Source organism: Sitophilus oryzae, unplaced genomic scaffold (assembly GCF_002938485.1).
Source record: "Sitophilus oryzae breed Bouriz unplaced genomic scaffold, Soryzae_2.0 scaffold_552_pilon_pilon, whole genome shotgun sequence".
NCBI classification, from domain to species: domain Eukaryota; kingdom Metazoa; phylum Arthropoda; class Insecta; order Coleoptera; family Curculionidae; genus Sitophilus; species Sitophilus oryzae.
In genome coordinates, this window is record NW_022147143.1 from 695314 (window position 1) to 712966 (window position 17653).

At 32.5% G+C, this 17653-nt stretch overlaps 3 protein-coding genes and 1 long non-coding RNA gene across 4 annotated transcripts in view; 2 read left to right on the plus strand and 2 right to left on the minus strand.

Moving 5' to 3' along the window:
- Positions 1-12669, plus strand: part of LOC115887167 (fibulin-1-like) — a 29934-nt gene extending 17265 nt beyond the window's left edge. The window contains exons 12-16 of the mRNA XM_030906509.1: positions 293-427; positions 2946-3100; positions 5834-6179; positions 6305-6431; positions 11947-12669. Of these exons, the coding sequence (XP_030762369.1) occupies positions 293-427; positions 2946-3100; positions 5834-6179; positions 6305-6431; positions 11947-12352 (1169 nt within the window). The 3' untranslated portion in view covers positions 12353-12669. The remainder of the gene's footprint in view (positions 1-292; positions 428-2945; positions 3101-5833; positions 6180-6304; positions 6432-11946) is intronic.
- LOC115887169 overlaps positions 1-13518 on the minus strand; it is a 58144-nt gene extending 44626 nt beyond the window's left edge. The window contains exons 1-2 of the long non-coding RNA XR_004051026.1: positions 13352-13518; positions 13127-13291 (exon numbers count right to left, since the gene is read on the minus strand). This is a non-coding gene — a long non-coding RNA (uncharacterized LOC115887169). The remainder of the gene's footprint in view (positions 1-13126; positions 13292-13351) is intronic.
- A 574-nt stretch (positions 13519-14092) lies between these two features.
- Positions 14093-15514, plus strand: LOC115887163. Its single transcript, XM_030906506.1, has 2 exons — positions 14093-14213; positions 14263-15514. The coding sequence occupies exon 2, from the start codon at positions 14265-14267 to the stop codon at positions 15297-15299; it is 1035 nt and encodes a 344-aa protein (XP_030762366.1). The 5' UTR covers positions 14093-14213; positions 14263-14264; the 3' UTR covers positions 15300-15514.
- Positions 15515-15841: 327 nt separating this feature from the next.
- LOC115887166 (bifunctional arginine demethylase and lysyl-hydroxylase JMJD6-B) lies at positions 15842-17651 on the minus strand. The gene is made up of 4 exons (XM_030906508.1): positions 16754-17651; positions 16203-16706; positions 16023-16152; positions 15842-15969 (listed from the first exon to the last, which is right to left on the minus strand). Exons 1-4 carry the CDS (start codon positions 16955-16957, stop codon positions 15884-15886), a joined length of 924 nt encoding a protein of 307 aa, XP_030762368.1. The 5' UTR covers positions 16958-17651; the 3' UTR covers positions 15842-15883.
- Positions 17652-17653: the final 2 nt, after the last annotated feature.

Sequence of the window (17653 nt, forward strand, 5' to 3'; positions counted from 1 at the left end):
CTGCATTCTCGCGAAGCACTATAAAGAAATTTTCGGAAACCGAAGAAGCGGCACTCAAAAGTTTTTGGATATTTTCCGGAAAATGTCCAGAGAAATATAAAATTTTCAACATATTGGCGCGTTTCTGGGGTCGAACTATACGACCACTTAAAATACTTGCACTTATTTCCGGGACACCCTGTACATACGTATGTATGTATTTGAATTATAAACAAGAAATGTTTAGGAACAAGCAAAATCTGTTATCTTCGAGCCTGGCTGTTCTAATGTGTTCGTATTAATTAAATTCTAGATATAAATGAATGCGAGAGCAACCCCTGTCCCGCCGGGTTAAAATGCTTGAATTTCAACGGTAGGTATGAATGTAGCTCGCCCTTACAATGCAGAATCGGATACGAGCCTAACGAATCAGCAGACGACTGTGTGGGTAAGTTATTAAACAAAACTTAACAATAATTGCTTACCATTGTTTATATCGACAGGCATTGTTCGCGTTAATCCGAAAGCCAGGCATACAACAAGCAAATTTTGTAGCCTAACTGTAACATGTTCATTGATAATTGATTGATAATTTATTTATTTATTTATTTATTTATTTGTATGAGACTTTTTTGAAGAGGCATCAAAGTTGTATTTTTGTGTAGAACTTCGATTCATTTGGAATAGTCGTTTAAAAGTTATTTGCAAAAATCTTACCTTCAAATTAGTAAAATTTATAATACGGCCCAGAGAAACTATAATGAGGATATGCATATATTTTATTTTTCGCCAGAAACTGTTCATTTAGATTATTAGAATAAATATGTGTAAATGCAAAAAAAACTTTTTTCTTGAAAGCAGTACCACAATTTTATAAAACGGGCCATTAAAATACTATGGATAACGCAAACGACGCCTCGCGAATTGAAACGATATTCTATTGGTCTGACGTCACCCGCCGTTCTCGTCGACGCGCGATGGCCAGCAGCAGCAGACGTGTACCTTTTATGTACGTATTTAGGTGGCGTACTAAGACATTTTTGTTGCTTTTAGCGTTGATCGAAGGAGCTTTTTATGCTTTTTTGTGCAGTTATTATTTGTCGATGCTTTTATGTTGGCTGCTTTTATAAATACAAATTCCCAATTTATTGGTGCTGAATTACGAGGAAAAAAACAGAGAGGTATGTAACATTTATTCTTTGTAGTACTGAGGCATATTTAAGTATAAGTAGGTACCTACTGTTACGAACTTTTATATAGTTATAAATATTAATGTTATAAACTTATTTTTCAGATCAGGTAGGGAGACGTATGGAGATAATGCTGTAGGTTATGTAGAAGTGAAAAGAGACAAAAATATTTGTTTAGTACGTGGAAAAATAACTCCAGAGCATAGCGTGAAAAAGAAAGTTTTTTTTATATATTGACACCCCCTTACCCTTGTTATTTTTAAAAATTGTTTTTTTTTACGAAATTATAGGAAATAAATTGTTTATCAGTAATGAAAATATTATACAAGGTGTCCCATAAGCAAACGCCAAAATTAAGTTACTTTTTTTTAGTGAAACACCCTATATATTTTTGGATTCTTCGGAAATTTCTAGATATTCTAGATATATTTCATGTATAATATCCTATACCTATCTTCAAATGTTTACGAAATATTGACAGTTGAAAAGCGAAAAATACCTACAATTTTCTGGGCCACCTTTTTTGAGACACCCTGTATAACTAGAATTAATTTTAAAAGAGAGTATATGAAAAACCATGCAACTTTTTTATTTAATGTTTTCTTCTAAAACTTGCAGTTAAGGCTGTATGTGGGTGTCAAAATATAATGGATAACCCTGTACATTCAAATTTCATATACCTATGTAAGACAATATACATAAATATTATATGAACTTACATCAAAATGATCTTCACAACAATAAATCGTAAAAATAGAGGATAATTTAACGTTTTTCTTTTCATCTCTTCTCATGGCCTTGGACCATTTTTTTTGTTTTCGCTCATCCATTACTATTTATAAATATCACTAATTACTAATTATGTATTAATTAACATAAATAACTAAAATTTTGACTCGGATTCAACAGCGTTTAAAAGCAAACTGTGTAAAATAAACACGCGTCTGGCTCCACTCAACCAGAAGAACGGCGGGTGACGTCAGAGCGGCAAGGCGCGGTAGAGAGCGTTTGCCCGGCCATTTAAATTAACAATATTTAATTATTTTATATTAGAGGCATTTCTTAACCGATATCAACGACTTTTTTTTGTTCAAAAGTACAACTTTAACACCTCTTCAAAAAAGTCTAATACAATTTTGTTCCGATGCACAACACGGTACACATCGCAATATTAAAGCTATTGAATATGACCAATAATAATTAGGTTAAATAGATATCAAATTTTAAGCTTGGATAATTCAATAATAATCACTATAAATTTGAAAAGGGTAAATAGTTGACCCTATGTATCTATATATGTATACACAGGAATCAAAATAATTCATTATACAACACAAATTCTAGGATAATATCCTGGATTACTTAGTCCAATTAAAACTTGCTAGGCATTCGGCTAAACGAAGTTTATTTTTAACTGTTGTGTAGAAAAATTTACTTTTCAATGTGTTCGGCAAGATATATTTTTCACAATTTGTCTTGGTCAATAAATCGCACTATAATAAATTATGAAGCTCTGTGGATCTCGAGAGCGGTCGATTTTACAACGCATTAAAACCTCACTTTCGAACTATAAATTTCTGTTGGGCCGCACTAAAGATTTTAGAAAAAGATTGTTGGAAATTCTATTGAGAGTGCAGTCTCTATACTTTTTTATTAATACTTTATTACCAATTTCTCTCACCAAGTTAATTCTAATCTGGTTTAAAGGAAACAGATGTATACAGGCTGTCCCTGCCTGAATTTGTCTGAGTTGACAGCTACTTACGTCATTTTTAGATGTGGATGAATGCGCTAGAAACACACATAAATGCAATCGAAGTCAGATATGTAAAAACGGTGAGGGCTATTACACATGTGAGTGCCCTCCAGGACACCATTTGAGCACTCAGTCACAAATGTGTGAAGACATTGATGAGTGCAAATACTACAGAGTGAGTAAATAAAAATATATAATTTAAATACAAGATTTAATTATTACCAACCTTTGTATGCCAGCGGTAATTAAATACTAAGTATGTACAGGATTCGGCAATATATAATAAAAAGAACTTGTATGTGAAAAAAATGTATTTCAGGAAAATATTTTAACTTCTACAGAGTGACCCAAAAAAGTGTAAGTGGATTGAGATGATTTTTTTTAAAGAACAATTAATGCATTTTTGGCTTCCTATCTGATCACTTTACATAATCCTAAGATATTATTAAATATGTTGTGATAGTTCCAGAGATATTAATAAATAAATAAAAAAAAAATTTCCAGCCAAAAAAAAAAAAATATTAAAAATACTAGAAATGTCCTGAAATCAAAACTATATTAGGTGTTTACTATATGTAGTTGCCCTGTACTTACATTGCTATAAATATCGTAATCTTAGATTATACAGGGTGTTCAAAATTATTCTAAAGGCTGAAAAAACATTTATTTTTATTTATTTATTAATATCTCGGAAACTAGGAGCTACAGGAAACTAGGATGCCCGACGCACTATTGCCGGGACCCAGTAAAAAATATAATCGAAAAAAAAACGGCGTCAGCGATGGCTATGAAATGAAGGTCGCTGTCATTTTATATGTAAAAATAAATAGGGAATGTCACTGAATGTGTCATTTCTAAGGCAACTAGGCACCGTGTTTTTTTTTGGTCACACGGTACTTATCTTTTTATATGAATAAGTTGCAGTCCGGGAAGGGTTCATAGTTTCATAGTTGTCGATTTTCGAAAGAAATCAGTACATGTATATTATTTCGTATATATTTTTCATTATATTGATTTTATGGAAAGCACTGTTCATTAAAATGTTGTATCCTATGTTATAGGACTTGTTTCTTTCTACAATTTCCTGTCTCACAATGTACCGTTTGTGTCCGGGAAGGGTTCATAGTTTCATAGTTGTCGATTTTCGAAAGAAACCAGTACATGTAGATTATTTCGTATATTTTTCATTTTATTCATTTTATGGAAAGCACTGTTCATTAAAATGTTGCATCCTATGTTATAGGGCTTGTTTCTCTCTACAGTTTCCTGTCTCACAATGTACCGTTTGTGTCCGGGATTGGTTCATAGTTTCATAGTTGTCGATTTTCGAAAGAAATCAGAACTTGTATATTATTTTCTATATTTTTCATTTTCTTGATTTTATGGAAAGCACTGTTCATTAAAATGTTGTATCCTATGTTATAGGGCTTGTTTCTCTCTACAATTTCCTGTCTCACAATGTAAAATTGTGTCCAGGAAGGGTTCATAGTTTCATAGTTGTCGATTTTCGAAAGAAATCAGTACATGTAGATTATTTCGTATATTTTTCATTTTATTCATTTTATGGAAAGCACTGTTCATTAAAATGTTGCATCCTATGTTATAGGGCTTGTTTCTCTCTACAGTTTCCTGTCTCACAATGTACCGTTTGTGTCCGGGAAGGGATCATAGTTTCATAGTTGTCGATTTTCGAAAGAAATCAGTACATGTATATTATTTCGTATATATTTTTCATTATATTGATTTTATGGAAAGCACTGTTCATTAAAATGTTGTATCCTATGTTATAGGACTTGTTTCTTTCTACAATTTCCTGTCTCACAATGTACCGTTTGTGTCCGGGAAGGGTTCATAGTTTCATAGTTGTCGATTTTCGAAAGAAACCAGTACATGTAGATTATTTCGTATATTTTTCATTTTATTCATTTTATGGAAAGCACTGTTCATTAAAATGTTGCATCCTATGTTATAGGGCTTGTTTCTCTCTACAGTTTCCTGTCTCACAATGTACCGTTTGTGTCCGGGATTGGTTCATAGTTTCATAGTTGTCGATTTTCGAAAGAAATCAGAACTTGTATATTATTTTCTATATTTTTGATTTTCTTGATTTTATGGAAAGCACTGTTCATTAAAATGTTGTATCCTATGTTATAGGGCTTGTTTCTCTCTACAATTTCCTGTCTCACAATGTACCGTTTGTGTCCAGGAAGGGTTCATAGTTTCATAGTTGTCGATTTTCGAAAGAAATCAGTACATGTAGATTATTTCGTATATTTTTCATTTTATTCATTTTATGGAAAGCACTGTTCATTAAAATGTTGCATCCTATGTTATAGGGCTTGTTTCTCTCTACAGTTTCCTGTCTCACAATGTACCGTTTGTGTCCGGGAAGGGATCATAGTTTCATAGTTGTCGATTTTCGAAAGAAATCAGTACATGTATATTATTTCGTATATTTTTCTTTATATTGATTTTATGGAAAGCACTGTTCATTAAAATGTTGTATCATATGTTATAGGGCTTGTTTCTCTCTACAATTTCCTGTCTCACAATGTACAGTTTGTGCCCGGGAAGGTTTCATAGTTTCATGGTTGGTCGATTTTCGAAAGAAATCAGTATATTATTTCGTATATTTTTCATTTTATTGATTTTCTGGAAAACACTGTTCATTAAAATGTTGTATCCTATGTTATAGGGCTTGTTTCTCTCTACAATTTCCTGTTTCACAATGTACCGTTTGTGTCGGGGAAGGGATCATAGTTTCATAGTTGTCGATTTTCGAAAGAAATCAGTACATGTATATTATTTCGTACCTACATAGTTTCATAGTTGTCGATTTTCGAAAGAAATCAGTAAGTACTTGAAAACATACTACATTAAAAAGTAAACGTAATATTTTAAATTGCAGCCCTGCGGATCGAATTCTGACTGTGTGAATACGGTAGGATCGTACAAGTGCACGTGCAAAGGCGGATTTTATCAGAATCAGAGTTCATGTGAAGACATTAACGAATGTGAACAAACGCCGTCTTTATGTGAACAGAACTGCGTTAACTTGTGGGGGTCGTACCGATGTGCCTGTAAACTTGGATACTCTTTAAGAAACGATACACGAACTTGCGAAGATATTGACGAGTGCGAAAAGTTTAGAGACAGAAAATTGTGCGTAGGCACATGCAAGAATATCCCAGGCAGTTATACCTGCGAATGTCCAAAGGGGTATAAACTAGGATCAGATAAAAGGGTTTGCACGGGTAAGTGTTTAAAACCTCAGAATAAAAATATCAAGGAAGGACTATAATACTATCCCTGTATTTATTCATGAGTTATTCTGTTTGGTGTTCATTCATTCATTCAATATACTTTTATTTTTTGTTAGATATTGACGAATGCCAGCAAAACGTTTGTGGACATCAAGAAGACATCTGTGTCAACACCAGAGGAGGCTACAAATGTTATCCAATCAATTGCAAGCCATATTATTCAAAAGATCCCAATAACGCATCGTAAGTATATATTTTTGATCGCAAGTCAATTACAGAACGCTCAGCCATTGTTCACTGTTACGTCATCATTATTTCAGTTTTAGGGTGTGTCTGAGATCAGTTCATATTTATATTTATACTAGCATGTACCCGCAACTTCGTTCGCGTCGAATAAATCATTTGTAATGGTAATGCTAAAGCAAAGCAAGAATTTCCATTAACATACAAACTAGGGCAGAATCGTGGGGAATCAATTTTACCAAACTTTTTGGAACACCCTGTATGATTTTTTAAAGAATTTCAAAATATGTAAAAAAACAAAATAAATTATGTTGAAAATTTCACACCTCTACTTTTCAACCAATAACATGCTTTAATGTTGACTAGTTACCATGGCAACTGAAAAAATTTCCGGAAATTTTTTCGAGGCGCCACGAAACTTTAGTGGACATTTTTTGACAGTTGAAAAGGTAAACGTAAGATCTACAATCATAATGTGAATGAACTACAATGTCTATATATTGAAATATTACCCATTTGAGTTTTAGCATTTGATGTAACTAAGGTTGGTAATATTTTTTATTTAAGGAAATATGTTAGATATACCTACATATGAATTTCTTCGAAATTGCCATGTTCTAAAAAATATAGTTCTGCCGCCTTTATTTAACTAAAGCTGGTATTTTTCTATTTAACGAAATATGATGGATATACACTTGATTTTGATTTTCGAGTGTTATCTGGTTTTATATTTTCAATTTCTTCTTTAATGACTTGTTGGTTTACTTTTCCAAATCGCGACATTTCGCTATACACTTCTTACTCTACGTACAGACGTTTTAAAACTAGTAATAGCTTAATGACAGAATCGCAAACAAAAATGACAAAACACATAATATGTCAAAAACATCAATACCTTGGCCAACTTAACAAATTGAAATTATTTTAAAATATCATGTTGGATTAATATTTTTTTTCAAATTTAGGTGTGAAATTTTCTTACCGAATACCACGCAAGCTTAAATTATTCCTGGAAATTTTCTTTCGGGCACGAATATTTTAGGAAAATTTTCCCTCGTCTTCGACTCGGGATAATTTTCAAAATATTCGTGCCCTCAAAAAAATTTCCGAAAATAATTTAAGCTCTTGTGATATTATAAGTGAAAATTTTTTGAAGTGGTGGAACAAAATGAAAAAAATTAAAAACTCATTTTTTTCTAAAATCTTCTCGAACTCATTTTTTTATAACAATCTTTATGTTTATTTCTGACAAGGATGTATTTTTAACGAAAAAATATTTTCTAACGCACTTTTTAAACTAAACAAAAATATGAATTAGTTGAAACAGAAGATTTGAGAAAAGAAATGAGTTCTTATTTCTTTTTTTTTCATATTGTTCCACCACTTCAAAAAATTCTAAAAAATTCCTGAGTGTAAAGGAGTATAAAAGACATTTTCTGACGATTTTTAGTAAGTAACATATTTCACAAAGGTTAGAAAAAATAAGATTTTAATTTTCTTTCCTCCGCTAAAAATCGGCTTTTCGTTTAAGAATCATGGTCATATTATTTTTTCATGTCTCAGTCTTCTAAGAATTAGAAAAAAAATCATCATTAATTAATTTTTAATTTTACTATAAAAATAAAATTTAAAAAACAGTTTTTTTTGAAAATCTCGAAAACCGTTTGAGTTAAAGAGCTAAAAACTTAGGTGAAATATTTTGATTCGACACCAAATCGATCCCTTGAGTGCGAGTCAATACCTATAGTGTGAGTCGTAAGTTGTATATTTGTACGACTCAGCGAGCACAAACAAACGTAAATAAAGACAATGGAAGTCCGAAATTCTTTTAGTTTCAATACTGAATCATTGTCTACCACATTCAAAAAAATTATAATAATGCAGCATCTGTGTAAAAACGAAAGATAAAAGCTAAAAACAAGATTGTTACAGTACTCAAGGTGCTTATAACGAGCCAAAAGGCTTTTCAATCTAGAAAAGTTTGAGGAGACCAGAAAGTACACGAAACTTGTCTTTTCCAATTTTAACTTTAGAAAGTTACTAAACGAGATGCATTTTGATATGTATCAGAAAATATGCACTTTGAGTTAAAATATAAGAAGTTTCGATCTCGTGGCATCGAAATTTCTAGTAAAAATACACAGAGATTTAGGTCATTGTATATTTCATACACATTAAATGTCTTTTGAGATAGTTTTTAAAGTCCCACGCTTATTGATTAGTTAATTATGAACAGCGTATGCGTTTTAATTAATAAAAAAATAGCAGTTTTTACCAAAATGGGGTAATATCAGTAGATTTATCAAAATCGGCAAATTTCCATGACGAATTTTCAAACAAAGTTAGAGACAAAAATAATTAAATGTTTCCGTTCAACTTTTTGAATGTCTGTATAATTTATCATAAATTCCAGCTCTACATCTGACGCCAAATTATATTCCAGTTGTTAGTTTTATTAGTTTAAAAGTGGAGAATTGCTGATATCATTTAAAACTTCGAAAATTTTCCCAAAAGGGAATATTAACTTGGGTAATTTTAACGATAATTATTGGGTATCAAAATAATATATCGATATATTTATTACATCCCTAATACTCTCTAAGGTATTTCTCCTACAGTATAAATAAAAAATATCGGTCAAAAAATCGATACAAACCGAACAATACATTTTTAAATCGAATTTGAATAACATTCACTTCGAAATGGCGTAAAAGCAAACGATCCAGGTCCGGACTAAAAATTATGGCAAATCAAAGGAAATCACTTCCCCTTATCCCGAGGGAATAGGTCAGCGATGCGTGACACCGGATCGATAAAAGGTAAAACATTCCATTAAAAATTAATAACCCATAAAATCTATAAAAAACAAACCTTATAGTATTCTCAAAAAATTTCCAAACCACCAATAAAAAGCACTCTCATTTATTAACACAAAATTCATTTTTAAAACCCCAGACATACAATAATGCACTGACATAATATCCCAACAACATATGAATGATTACGCAAACATTTATTTACCCAAACGTAGAAAAGAGTTTTTTATAATTATTATTAAATACCGGTCAAATACTAGACGACTAATGTCCATTTTGAATAATAAGTTTAAAAAATTAAAAAGCTCTAAAAACAAACATGTTTTCCAAAGAGACATAAACATAGTAGAAAATCTTTCTTCGCAGACTTTTGATAAACAAGAGCTCAGTTTATTAAACAAAGGTTTAAAGTATGCATTGCCCAACTCTAGTAGCGCTTTGGAGGAAATCGTCGTTGGTGTTGAAACTGCTATTCAGCACTTGCCCGAGGCTTCTAAAGTATTTGCAAGAGAGGCTTGTAGAAATCAGTTATCAAAAAAAAAAAATATCGTTTCAAGTAATTCATTAAAATCTAACAAAGAGCACAATATTGTCAAGAGTTTGCGTAACAAATATTGTTTCTATCTAAAAGCTGATAAGGGAAATAAGGTTGTTATATTAGATAAAAGACTATTACGATAAGGTTAACAACTTAATCGATAATGGCCCCTACATAAATTTGAAAAAGAATCCTTTGTCTAAGATGGTAGCAGACGTTAAAAAAACTCTAAAAGAATGTAACACCCTTATTGATCTTTCTTTAAAGAGGAAATTGCAAGTATCCAATCCCTCATTACCAAAATTGTATGCTTTGCCAAAAATTCATAAACCGGACAAGTCTATGCGCCCAATTGTTTCGGCTGTAGGTTCTCCGACTTATAATTTGGCAAAATGGTTATCAAGGGAGTTCGAAAATTTACCTGATCATGAACCTTCTTTCTCAGTTAAAAATAATATTGAATTCATTAACAAAATTAAGATTACAAGATATAACATTGCATGAAGGTGAAATTTTGGTCTCCTTTGATGTATCTTCGTTGTTCCCAAGTGTTCAAATTCCACATACTTTAGGCTACTTAAAGGAATTACTGAACGCAAATGGTCTCGACAACAAAACTGTGAGTGAATATATTGAGCTTACATCGTTATGTATGAAACAAAATTGTTTTCAATTTAATAACAACTTTTTTGATTAGCGGGAAGGTACAGCAATGGGTAATCCATGGTCTCCATTTTTGGCTAATTCATGAGCAGGTTTGAAGTGGAGGCTAAGAATCAGTTTGAGTATTTTCCAAGAGTATGGTTTAGGTATGTGGATGATATTTTTGCTGTTTTTTGACACACATTCAGACACCATAGATAATTTTATTTCTAAGTTAAATAATCGTTTTTCCTTCCATTAAATTTACGCATGAAATTGAGAACAACGACAGATTACCATTTCTAGATGTATTAGTTATTAGAAATACTAATAATTGCCTGGAATTTGATATCTATAGGAAAAATACGACCACACGCAGATATATTCCTAATGAATCACATCATAGTGTTGAACATAAAATGGCTAGTTTAAATTTCTTAGTTCATAGATTACTTAGTTTCCCACTTTCCAACGAAAGATATGAAATAGAAAGAGATTACATTAGGAATGCAGCTGAGTGTAATGGATATTCTCCTTCACTAGTTGATAAATTAATTAGAAAACGTAAAGACCTAATTGAAGCCCTTCCAAAATTAATGCTTCCCAATTGTTTCATCTTTTTTGGAACGTTACGAAAGATAACGAAAGATCCGTGGAACAATGAATGCTTAGTTATACCCGAACAGCATAATAAGAAAAAAATAAATAAAAAACAACAGAAAAATGACGTTATTTTATATACCTCCAAAAAAGTCAAAAAATTGGATTTCAGAGCTCCGAAAAAAATAGGAGACACTGATAGAAAATTCTACAAAGGATATAGCCGGATTAATACGGGAAATCTGCCCCCGCGGCTTTTTTTGACTCGCACTCAGGGGATCGATTTGGTGTTGAATCAAAATAATTCACCTAAATTTTTAGCTCTTTAATTCAAACGGTTTCGAGCTTTTCAAAAAAACCTGTTTTTTTCAATTTTATTTTTATTTTCATAGTAAAAAGTGTAAGACATGAAAAAATAATATGATCATGATTCTTAAACGAAAAGCCGATATTTAGCGGAGGAAAGAAAATTAAAATCTTCATTTTTTTAACCTTTGTAAAATATGTCACTCACTAAAAATCGTCAGAAAAAAAAAGAAGATTTTTTAAGAATTTTTTGAAGTGGTGGAACAATATGAAAAAAATTAAAAACTCATTTTTTTACTTATATATTTGTTTAGTTTAAAAAAGTCAGTAGAAAATATTTTTTCATTAAAAATACATTCTTGTCAAAAATACATAAACATAAAGATTATCATAAAAAAATGAGTTTTTAATTTTTTTCATATTGTTCCACCACTTCAAAAAATTTTAAAAAATTCCTGAGTATAAAGAAGTATAAAATACATTTCCTGACGATTTTTAGAACCCCTGTAAAAAAAACCCTGATTTTTCAAACCCCTGTAGAGATATAATCAATATCTAATCAAAACAAAAATTATTACTATACGATTACTATTTATTATTAATATTTTTCTAGGCGATGTAAAAGAGTAACTTGCGATCCAAGAGACAACCAATGTCTGCTCATGCCCGAACAGTATTCATACCAATTCATGACTTTGGTATCAAACCTACCCCTGCCCGAAGATGGTATATCCCTCATCAAAATTAAAGGACCGAATTGGACTGCAGCTCGGGCCGAGTTTACGTTAAAATTGTTGGAAGTGAACAGTCCACCGGGACTAGCAAAAGTCGACGACAGTTATATCCAGAAAATTCAGCGCGAAGGGAATGTCATGGAACTGAACCTCATCAAACGTATACAGGGTCCTCAAGAGATCAAGGTACAAGTTGAAATGAAGCTGTATCAAAATAGGGGTGGAAACCTCATTGGCAGCATAGTTGTCTATATAATAATTATTGTATCAGATTACACATTTTGAAAAATATATATAATAATTTTAAGTTATTTTATAATTATCTTTTTATCGATCTTTTAATTTTTATTAGAATATTAGTTGTATTTTTTTTTATTTAATCTAGAACTATTTTTCGATATTAAAATGTTCTTGTTTAAACGATAACTGTATTTAATGGCAAAAAATAATGTGTTTGCTGGAGAGAAAGTTATTTGCTTTATAATGTAAATAGGAGAAATATAGTAGTACAACTAAGAATATGGATAACCTAGCTCTAGTATAGTTTACTAATATTTTTTGTTAGTATTTTTTTAATAATCCAAATAAAAATAATTACTGAATAAAATACCAGTTTCATTTCCAGTGAGATCTTCAAAACCCAATATTCAATAAATACAATATAAAAATACAAATGTTGGTTAGTTTGGCTTGGCGAATACCGTGTATCAGGAGACCATAAACACGAAGAGGTAGTTGCCATTTTAACAGACGTAAGAATATACCCATAATATACACATAATGATACATTGAGTGGGAACCAATGACTAGGGTGGGAACCAATGTGGGAACCCTAGTGGGATAGACATGATAGCTTTTTTTGGAATGGTTTTCCTGGTACATCTCTTCTCTTTTGCAATTTTAATACGTTGGTCATATGGTCAATACCTACTCAAGACTGTCAACTGTCATTAGTGTCAATGTTTCAAAATCGACCTAAAAATACATGTGTGGAATTGTGTGGAATCACCCTAGGTTTGTTGGGGATAATCGGTTCAAGCAGTTGGCAACGCTGCTTACCTCACTTGTTCAAAATTCTTCCACGTGTATCAGGAAAATAAAAGTGCGAAGAGGTAGTGAAGCCCCATCATATCGAAAAAATTGTGTGTGTGTGTGTGTGTGGCTACCTTCCTTTTCTGCCATCAAAACATCTTAACTTTGCGCCTAATGGCCCCAGAATAACAGCTTAAATAAAATTAATAGTTTCTGTTAATTCAATAAGAATTCATTCTTATCTTCGCTCACCTTCATATTATATCACCGTCCAATTTTGTTGTTTCCTGTCTCTCTCATTAAGCTACCATTACCAATTTCACTGTTTACTAATTGCCAGAGTAATTGCTATAAATTAATTAAGAGAAAAACTGTAAGAACCTAAGTAAAGTTTCTAGAATAATTTAAACAATGGCGTCTTAAAGTACCTGTCACTTATATAAGAACCACAGATCAAAAACAGAACTGGTAACCGCTTCTATTCTTCTGTTTTCCTTATACAAGCTGCCGTTATCGCATATAAGGCATTTTCTCTTAACTCACTTGTTCGAAATTCATCCCCGTGTATCAGGAAACTATAAGTACGAAGAAGTAGTGGCCCTTATAGAATACACATGATGTCTGTTCCCAGAAGAATCCCTAACTAGTCAGCGCGTTTCTTATTGGCTGAGATGCGTAGAAACCTGACTAACAATCAGGTTTCTACGCATTTTAACCAATGAGAAACGTGCTGACTAGTCAGGGATTTTTCTGGGAACAGACCTTTGATAAGTACAATGAGTGTGAGCGAGATTGCTATACCTTTAGTAAAGGACAGATAATTGAAATAATATGAAAGTTTATTTTGGTATTTGAATAGTTTTCCTTAACTGAAAGATAATATATGATATACTGATTTAATAACTTATATTTAAACAAGAGCGATAACAAGATAATTGATTATTTTTAAAAGTACATATTTCGACTATTCGAATCGTTTTTTCTGTTGCTTGTCGTCAATTTGTCGTGGACATATGTTCTGTGGTCGTTGTCAAAAGTGTCAAGTGTCAAGAGAACACTATCTATCTATGGAGAATACCTAAACAAGAGAACAAGATAAAAAAAGCGGCTTTTAGTAAGTAAACATAAAATTTAATATAAATAAATAATATGTGTATTTGTAGAAATGGGTGGATGTCGTTGTTCATATAAAAATTGTACGAACACCACGAAAACAACCGAAAATATTCACTTCTTTCACTATCCAGTTAAACACCGAGACAGGTGTATAGTATGGATCGAGAACGCATGCAAAAAGGAATTCTACAATTTGGAAGAGGACCAGTTAAGGAACAAGGTGGTTTGCGAGCAACATTTTGACCCTCGGTGGTTCCCAAATCCCCAAAGAAAGAGACTGTTACAGAACGCCGTACCAACTCTTGATGGAGACGCCATAGAAAGTTTACCTAAAATAGCTAAAACCGAACCCGATAATGTGCCCTTCTTCCCATCTTCGAATCAGTACAAGGATATTAAAGTGGTACCTGCCAACGACGACGGTACGGTTTTCGTTTTAGACACAGAAAATATGTTTACAGTCTCACCAAAAATCGAATCATATGTTATTAAAAACGGAGTTCTCGTCCCTACGAACTCCAACAATGCTCCATCTAAAAACGTAAAAAATCTTTCGAATCAACCAAAACCAGTAGCCAATATAAATGCTTGCCCGGGTATCCCAGGTCCTTCAAAACCACCTCTAGTGAAGCAAGAAATTCCTGAAACGTGTGAACCCACTACCATGGAACAGGAAGATGATGTCAGTTTATTAATATATGATGATAATATCAATGAATCTTCGGACTTGGAAGAGAAAAAGACAGCAGGGGCATCACTGAAGAATTTGGTGTCAAGAAATTATTTACGTAAAATCAAGCAGCACAGCAGAGATATTGCTTCAATAAAGAGAATGTTAAAACAGAAAAGGATTGCTGAAGAGAAACCTAGCAGAAAATCTATAATAGATGCCTTAAGGAGTGACATACCCCCATCCTTATTAACTGTAATAAGCTTAATTCTAGGAGAAAAAAATGAATTAAATGATGAGGATGTAGAATTCTTTACGACAATTCATAGGTCATCTTCTGATGTTTATCAATTACTTTCTGATAAATACAAATGGAACTTACCAAGTGTTGATATAGTGGAAGGTCCTGAATAGGGATACTTAACGTCTCAAGAAATAGCAAAATGTGTCAATATTTTTATATTTCTTTTTTATATAAAAAAACAGAACGAATATTTAAAAGTATTAATCTATTTATCTTTATTTTCTATTGAAATAACAGATTTTGCCTTCTTACTTATCTTAAATTATGTGTTTCTCTGTGTAATCAATAGATTTTTGTTACCTAGAAATAAACTATAATGAATCTATTATAAGCCCATTATTAAAACTCAATTAAAACTGCTATTTTACAGGATTTTCGCATTTTATTTTTATAGTAATGCAATCAGTAGGTACTTTACATTTTGTTTGGTTTTCAGACACATTTTTGTCACCTTTCATGGTTTTGTATAGATTAAGAGGATATTGTTGTGAAATTATTGTTCTTGGTTGACAGTCAACATTTCAAATATTTTGAGCCTAATATTGAAATTGGTAGTATATTTATTGTATACTAATAGATGAATTTTGTTAAGATGGAATTAGTTTCATTTAGTATCATGAAATAAATATATATATTTTCTACTTTAAAGTGAATTTTATTACAAATACCAACCATCCTATAATTAAACATAATTTTAATCAAACTCTGAACCGATGGTAATACTTATAGACCCAGGTAAAACAGTTGTTTGATGATACCAACGATTTGTGTCTAGAACAACTAAAAATCAAACAGTATCATACAAAAAGCATTAAAATAATGAGACAGTTTACTTATTTCACCAGCTGCTACAGTAACTTCCAGATCTTTGCATTTGTAATAACATTCTGGCGGCGGAGCCAACTTCCACAACTTCTTTCCACTCAGCTGGGCTTGCCAGGAAGGATAGTGGACATTATCGACCTAAAATCTCATTTTAAAGTTACCTAATATCTTAATAAAAATAAACTTACGTGCATATGAGCACCGTATCCAGGTCCACCCATAAAAATCCAACTTAAAGCAATATTTTCCGTCATATTAGACAAGAAATAAGGTTTCTGGTAAAACTCTTTCAAGTACTTCCCCGCCTCGTCATTACAGTTGTTCCAACCGACGTACCAAGGCTTTTCTCCGGGTTTCAACATGGCCCTATTGTCGTTCATGTTAAAAACATCTTGCAAAGAACCAAATTCCGTCTGGTAGGGGAAAAACTGGCAGCCAGTATCTTGGCTGCGGTTTATTTCGATTTTTGAAAAGAGATTCTTGAAAAAATCGAAACTGAAAACTCTTCTGGCAGGCCAATTAAGGGCACCATCTGTTACAATAACGGGACGCATTGGTTTGATGTATTTTTCCAGGAATAGTGTTGGGGAAACGTTTGCAACTTTGTCTACTTGAAGAACATCTTCGCATAGGTCGCAGTATTCTGGATCGCGAAATAACTTAGTTACATCTTGTGGCATTGGGACCAGACACTAAAAACATTAATTTAAAAAAAATAACTAAATAAATTTAATATTACCTTAGAATCGTCAAAAATATTAACGTTTTTAACGACCACGTAGAGAGACACCACAGTCAGAACGCATATAATCCACTTTAAAGGTAACTTTCTAGTTTTTCCGATTTTAGGTAGAATATCCAACTTGCTTAGTTCAGAAACTGATATATCGGAATGTTCGTATTTCGAAAAAATCGTTCTGATGCGGTCCTCTGCCTTGCCCATATCGTACTAGCACGAAAACCCTTCGAAATCGGTCTTCTTAGAGTTCAATTTAAAGTTATCAGCAACACCAGATGGTTCAGATCAATGAAGCGGCTAATTTGGAAGAGATCCATTTAGTTCCACCTGATGCATTTGGACAGATCTCAGCATACATTTTACAACTCCTATCAATTTAAAAAGATTCTTTCTATTCTGAAAACTATTAGTAACATATATTAAACTTTTTTTACTTAAATGCAAGAGTTATATAGTCATATACAATCAAATAAAAAAAGTGTGTGCACTATGTGCCTATATTTGAAGTGCTAAGTGCTGAAGTACTAACAGTTATTAAATTGAAGAATTTGAAAGACGTTTGAAAAAATGTAGTTTGTCCTTGAAGTTTTACGCCCAGCGCGCGTCGTTACCACTTTTCGTCCCGCCAGCTCGTGTGTCACGTCCTTGAAGTTTTACTCCCAGGCGCGTCGTTACCACTTTCGTCCCGCCAGCTCGTGTGTCATGTCCTTGACGTTTTACCCCCAGCGCGCGTCGTTACCACTTTTCGTCCCGCCAGTTCGTGTGTCACGTCCTTGAAGTTTTACTCCCAGCGCGCGTCGTTACCACTTTTCGTCCCGCCAGTTCGTGTGTCACGGCCTTGAATTTTTACCCCAGCGCGCGTAAGGAAGTTTCACCTCAAAAATATTAACTGTAAAAACG

What these genes read in the sequence shown, in the direction of transcription:
- LOC115887163 (XM_030906506.1), top strand. Translation starts at nt 14,265, where the DNA reads ATGGGTGGATGTCGTTGTTCATATAAAAATTGTACGAACACCACGAAA.
- LOC115887166 (XM_030906508.1), bottom strand. Translation starts at nt 16,957, where the DNA reads ATGGGCAAGGCAGAGGACCGCATCAGAACGATTTTTTCGAAATACGAA. An exon ending in GATACGGTGCTCATATGCAC is followed by an intron (nt 16,153 to 16,202) that starts GTAAGTTTATTT and finishes ATGAGATTTTAG; the next exon opens with GTCGATAATGTCCACTATCC. An exon ending in TGTAGCAGCTGGTGAAATAA is followed by an intron (nt 15,970 to 16,022) that starts GTAAACTGTCTC and finishes TTTGATTTTTAG; the next exon opens with TTGTTCTAGACACAAATCGT.